Genomic DNA, 6,000 nt, shown 5'->3' with positions numbered 1-6,000 from the left:
GGAGTATTTCAAGACACTGTTTCAATGTTTACATCTACTCTCTCGACAAGGGTAGAAATAACAATAATAATTTTAACTAAAGCTACTCTTTGCGGGGGCAGGGGGGAGGCTGTCAATAAAATGAATGAGTTCCAACATTACAGAAATGCTTTTTTCACCTAGACTGACTGCCTCCACCAGCAAGATATACATAAATCCAAAACCTCTGGACATGAAAAAAAATCTACAGGGCATATTTTGCATATCACCATAATTTGATGGCCTGTGATTTCTCAAGAAAACAGAAATGTGAGAAACATTTTGACAGTTCAGTCTAATTCTAGAATTCTTTTGACTATGTAGCTGCTACTTGTGAGTAGTGCACATAAAAATAACTTCCCTCAGCTTAAAGAAAAAGGGAGTTGGGGTTTTGGTTTGGTTGGTGGTTTTTTTTCTGGGTTTTTTTTGCTATGAAGTGAAATCCTTTTTGCATCATAGAACAATATGGAGCTAAAATTTATTTTATGCACAGCTCTCCAAGACAGGATATTTGAGAGTGAGTGTTCATGCAACAGATGTGGTTTTAATAAAGCTGGCATGAGTTGAGGATCATTTGGAAAGATCTCTCCTATAATAACAACATACAACATATTAAGGCACAAGTAATGTTGTTGCCCTCTGTATGATGGCTACAGTGAGACCAGGTCATCCCATGGACTGTAAAAGCTACTCCGAGCACAAGAGCAGCATCTTTCTAATGCATGTGATCCTCTATCCTAACCCAGAATCACATGGCAATTTTCCTGCCCCAGACCAGAATAACTCTGAAAAATTATACAAAAGGCAGCAGAACTTCAGAAATGAATGAAAAATAAAAGAATCTTTTTCAATATTATTGGGTAGAAGAAAACACACACATAAATTATTAAAGATATAAGGGGGGAAAAAGCAAAAAGACTGGGTTTTATAAATTACTTTGCAGATGAAACTTGGTTATTCTTCTCACTTCAGATTTCTAGAACATCAATAAATATTTTCTGCTTTCAAACTTCCGGCATCTGAGTTGGCAAGACACCTCGTACAATGGCATTTTTTGTTTATTATCACTGTCTTTCTTACCCTTGATGGATAAATTTTTTGAGACCTAAATTTAAGATGCCAGTTATCCATGGCCTGCACAATTCACAATGTCAAAGTGTTCAGCAGCAAACTCTAAAGCAGGCTTCTTGACAAGAGGAGATGAGATTTTACTTCTGGTACTTACTTGGGGACAGGTGAGAAAATCACCTTGTAGTGTTCTGGTAAAGTGAAAGATAGCACCTAGGCAGGACAGAACAACCCATAGAGAGCTCTAACAGTTTCAGASCAGAGATATAATTCTGCAAAACAGATGTCATCTGGTTTTATTATCAGATGAGTAAATGATAGGCCATGGGGAATAAAATATTGAGAATGATTTCTTTCCCCAGATAACCTACAAATACTGCTGCCTGTACATGTACATCTATATGCGTAGGGGACTGACTGTCCAAGATTTTCATCAAAATTTCAAAGAATATGGAACCTCTCATTTTCAGCAAAATAAACTAAAGTGGCAAGGAGCCTGGTCACATCTCGAGGTTTGCTAGTGTACCTCATGGGGACCTTAGAAGAATTCATCAGCTGGGACAGCCCTTCACACATAAAAAGGTGTTCAGCACGGCTCACAGTCCATCCATTTCTACTCCTACAATCATCAGCAGCAGAGTTGGACCTTACAGTCACTTCTTGATAACAGAGGCAGAGCAGAGCATAAACTAGGGACTGTGAAAGGCATGTTGCAGAAGCATCTTCTCTTGCCTCCTGACATATTCTGCACACAAAGGAACTGCCTCAGAAGCATCTCTTCAACCTTCATCCTGTTTGTATATTTATTGAATTTACAATTATCTTGTATTCAGGGGGACAACAGAAGKGTTTGACCTTTTAGGGCAGAGTCTCATCTACAGCCTCCACATCTGATACCCTGTCATTTGTGAAACACACAATTTTTTTTTCCATCCAGTTGGTAYGCAGTTTAAGTCCTGCGCAGACTGGTGGCAACTTAAGGCAATTTTCCTAGAATTTTTCTCTTTCCACTCTGCCAGGTTTCATTCACTTCACTTACATTTGGGCGTGCTGCATTACACATTACCAAATGCAGCTCCAAATCAGCCCAAACTGTAACATTGTTCTGGATGTCCACCATCTTTTTGTCTGGACAGATCTGCTTCAGCTGAAATGTTAATACAATTCTTGCCAAAAAGCTATCTCCCTGCTTTTTTCCAAATTAGCAAAAAGGCACAGAAAATACCGATGATTCTTTTTCTTCCTGCAATATTCTCACAYACTTTCTAGGACAAAGCAAGGACATCTCTTTGCCATCCCATTATTACACATGTGCCCAGTTATGTGAAAATGCTCTGAAGGGACATCAAGCAAATAATACCAATTGTCAAAATTCTATAGCAATATATTTATACAAATTACAGAATTCTGTATGTATTTACACACCATTACAGAATACCAAGTAGATAGCACCAACTGTTATTTCCTTTTCTCCCTCAGCTTTTCCTTCAAGTGAATTTTAGTGCTCGAGAAAGGTGCCAGATGGACAGCACTAGAGAATGAAGACTTGTGTTTGTCCACAGCACGGGAGGAGAGGCACTGCGAGCCTCCCTGCTCTGCCGTGTCAGCGCTCTGCAGCCCTGCTTGAGCAGGATCACGTAAGGAACAGGAGGGCATCCGTGCCCCTTCGTGTCAAAGGAGCCAAGCAGCACCCGGGTGGGGATGGTTTTGCCCATCCCCCGCCCGAAAACAAACAGAAATAGCTCCTTTTACACAAGGGACTGAACAGAATCTGCTGTTCGCTACCCGAAACAGGCCAAATCTGACCCAGTGAACCTGCAGGGAGTGGCAAACTGCCAGCTCCTGGGCCTTTCAGTCTTGCAATAATGCCTAAGCTAAATTACATGTTTCTATATTTACATAAAGTCAGTATTTACACACCATTACGAGTTATTCGAGTAAATTGGTTACAGTTTATTTATAAGGACTGCCATAAACTCATAACATTTTTCTCGAGTTTAATCCTTTCTTTAGAAAAATACAAAAAAAAATTAAATAAAACATGTTAACTAGTAGTAATGATTAGCCTATGACTAAAAATCCAAGTCAATTTAACATTAAGACTTTAACTGCGGCCTAATACTGTGGCCTCGACTCAGAGTAATTTTAACCTTTGCAAATAATTTCCTGGTGTATGTCAGATTTACCAGAACRGCAGAGAGACGTAACTTCCCTTCCTCATGGTGGGGTTGATCCATTTAACGCAGAGCAACAAGCCCTAGTCCTGCCCAGAAGTGCCCTTTCTTCTCCTGCAGTCTTGGAATCACTTGGACAAATGACCAGGCACCCGACTGGCCCTGGACAGCCGAGCTCCCTGCGGGTCTCCAAAGAGGGGGAGACAAACCTCAGGGCTGCAGCTGAAGGCTGCAAATCCCTGGCCAATAACAGTCCCTAGACAAGCATTCCTACAAATCAACTAATGTAATTTACGTCTCTTTATCGTTATAAACAATTACGACAAAATGCCTCATTRCATTTAAGGTCACTGGTATCGCCGGTTCGGACACGGCTCCTCCTGCTTGCTGCAGTACAAGAAAGGGAACGTTCGCTCAGGACACTGAGCCAGAGGTTATTCCAGAACAGAAATAAGTTTCAAATAACATAAATCAGATGAACAAGAGTTTGCTTAGAGCAAAAATTTCTTATTTACGAGTAGGCTCCAACCTTTTGCATCGCTCCTCCAAAGCACATCTGCACTCAGCCTCCGTGCCGGTGCAGACAGCGGGGTGTCAGGACCGGCCCTACTCCCAACATATCCAATGGTGAAGGCTACACTCAACTTAACGGCACTGAATTCAAATCCTAAGGGATAAAACAGCTACAAAATGCATTTTTCATATGGACCTTAACATGATTTWCGTCTCTTTTTTTTTTTTATTTTCTTYACAGTATTAGGGAAAAAATTGCCTCTTCCTAAGGGTTAATTTCTAAATGGTAACTGCTAATTGATGTGTTTGTGTGCTTATCACAAAATGCTACATACCCTTAAATATTACATACTGTTACCTCACTTAAGGTTCATGAATATTTGARCATTTGAACATACTTTAGGAAAAACAATAAAAATAAGTCTAATACTGTCCCCCTCATTGTCATTATTGATAGAGATTTATTAGTTTCATTTTGCAAGTTTTACTTTAGGAAGGGTGCTAATATCATGTATTATGACAGTTCACACTGAAAGCAACTTTCCATAAAAGATATTACAATGACCCCTATGGAACTTGTATAATTTCATAGTAGATAGTCAAGTGCACAAATAAACGTGTTTACAAGAGTGATCCTGTTAGCCTGGTTCTTGCCCTCTGAAATATTTATGTGTTCTTTGTGGAATCTTAAAATTAGTATGATTGTCATTGGTATTACTTATGCTGCTTCTGACATTCTCTTTAGGAAAAAAAAATAATAGCATATTTATCATTTAGCTTTGGTATAATCTGCAATAGGTTTTAACAAGTAGAATATATTCCAACCCCTATATTTTCCACAACTGTGAAATTTACAATGATGTAAGAAGTCACTGTATCAGAGAGGAAATATTACAGACACATAAAAAAAAAGTTGAAGACCCAGTTTTCTCTTTAATCCTCTGGGGTAAGCTATGAAACAAGCAGTCAGAAGAGTGAGGACTCAGTGTCATGAGTGGTGTGCATACTTGTACAATAATACGGGCACAAAAGAGATTGTCGCCTTTAGTACATGAGGGTCACTAGAATTTATTATTATTACCTTTTTATTGTTGGCTTTTTTTTTTTTTTATCCATGCACCTTTATATTTACTTGCATGAATTTACCACAGGTTCATAGTGGCCTTTGCCATTTTAATGCTTACAGAGCCTAAATCTTCCAAAATGCCTATCTGGCCTGTACATATTTCATTAAAAATAAACTCTATATAATAAATAAATATATAAAATAAATAAAATGTTGCCTTTGGAATTTCTATAAATAAATTTAACTTTTTATTTTTATTTTTTTTTACTAAGAGGTCTTTGCTTTAAACTCAGTGGGCTGAGACCCAGAGAGCGATTAACTGAAAAGTCTCTTGTTTAAGTAAGACTGCACCCTCCATGCCTTTGTAAATGCAGCGTACACTTGAGCAGGCCACCAGCCAAAAATCCTGATGAATCGAAGTATGGCAGCTATGCTGATATATGACGAAGTACAACTGATCAAAAATTTAAAAGCGTGTCTATTTCCCAGCATGCATCAGGCCTTCCTCCTCCTCACCCTCCTCCTCCCCTCGGCTCCTCTCTCTCACGCTCTCACTCCCATTCATCCTCTCCCTTTCTCTCTCTCTCGCACTCACTCTCTCGCGCTCCCTCTCGTACTAAATCAAGCGAGTGGGCATAGGCTCTCCTCCAGGAGGACAAACCTTTAAGTGCAGAACAAAATCAGCATTTCCATCCAAGCCTCCATCATACATTATGCATGCGACAAAGTTTGGCAACAGTGGAGCTGATGTGATGACACAGCTAATCAATAAGAACCCACCGCATGAAACCTTTATAGTGGTTACTTTTTAAGGGCTCAAGTGAAGGAATTGTCTTTGTCAACTTTGGCTTAAAATATCCTTATATAGTTCCGGTACTTTCTCAGGGTCCACTGGTCTAGGTAAAAAATGTGTAAATTTTTGATGCCGTTTAGTCCTAGTCCCTTCTCTTGGAGTCCCATCTTTATTTAACGCAACGTAGTATCGTCTTCCAGTGTCCACATTTTTATATAGATTAGATGAATATGTGTTATACCAGTTTTCTTCAAATTGTTCTCTGAATACACACTCCTGGGTTAATTTTTCCTGTGGGAAGAAAAGAAAGAGCAGTAAGGAGATAGCCACTAAAATAAGATTGTTGKTAAAGAATTACTGCTTTAACG

The 6,000-nt window shown here is 39.1% G+C and overlaps 1 protein-coding gene across 1 annotated transcript in view; it reads right to left on the bottom strand.

The window, feature by feature from the left end:
* Window positions 1–2,549: 2,549 nt before the first annotated feature.
* FGF9 (fibroblast growth factor 9) overlaps window positions 2,550–6,000 on the bottom strand; it is a 29,560-nt gene continuing 26,109 nt past the window's right edge. Inside the window, exon 3 of the mRNA XM_057368529.1 lies at window positions 2,550–5,923. Within this exon, the coding sequence (XP_057224512.1) occupies window positions 5,678–5,923 (246 nt within the window). The 3' untranslated portion in view covers window positions 2,550–5,677. The remainder of the gene's footprint in view (window positions 5,924–6,000) is intronic.

This window comes from Malurus melanocephalus, unplaced genomic scaffold (assembly GCF_030028575.1).
Source record: "Malurus melanocephalus ecotype Western Australia unplaced genomic scaffold, MMel_1.1 scaffold_93, whole genome shotgun sequence".
Classification (NCBI taxonomy): domain Eukaryota; kingdom Metazoa; phylum Chordata; class Aves; order Passeriformes; family Maluridae; genus Malurus; species Malurus melanocephalus.
Note: the sequence above shows the minus strand (reverse complement) of the source record. Positions and strands in the feature narration are given on the sequence as shown.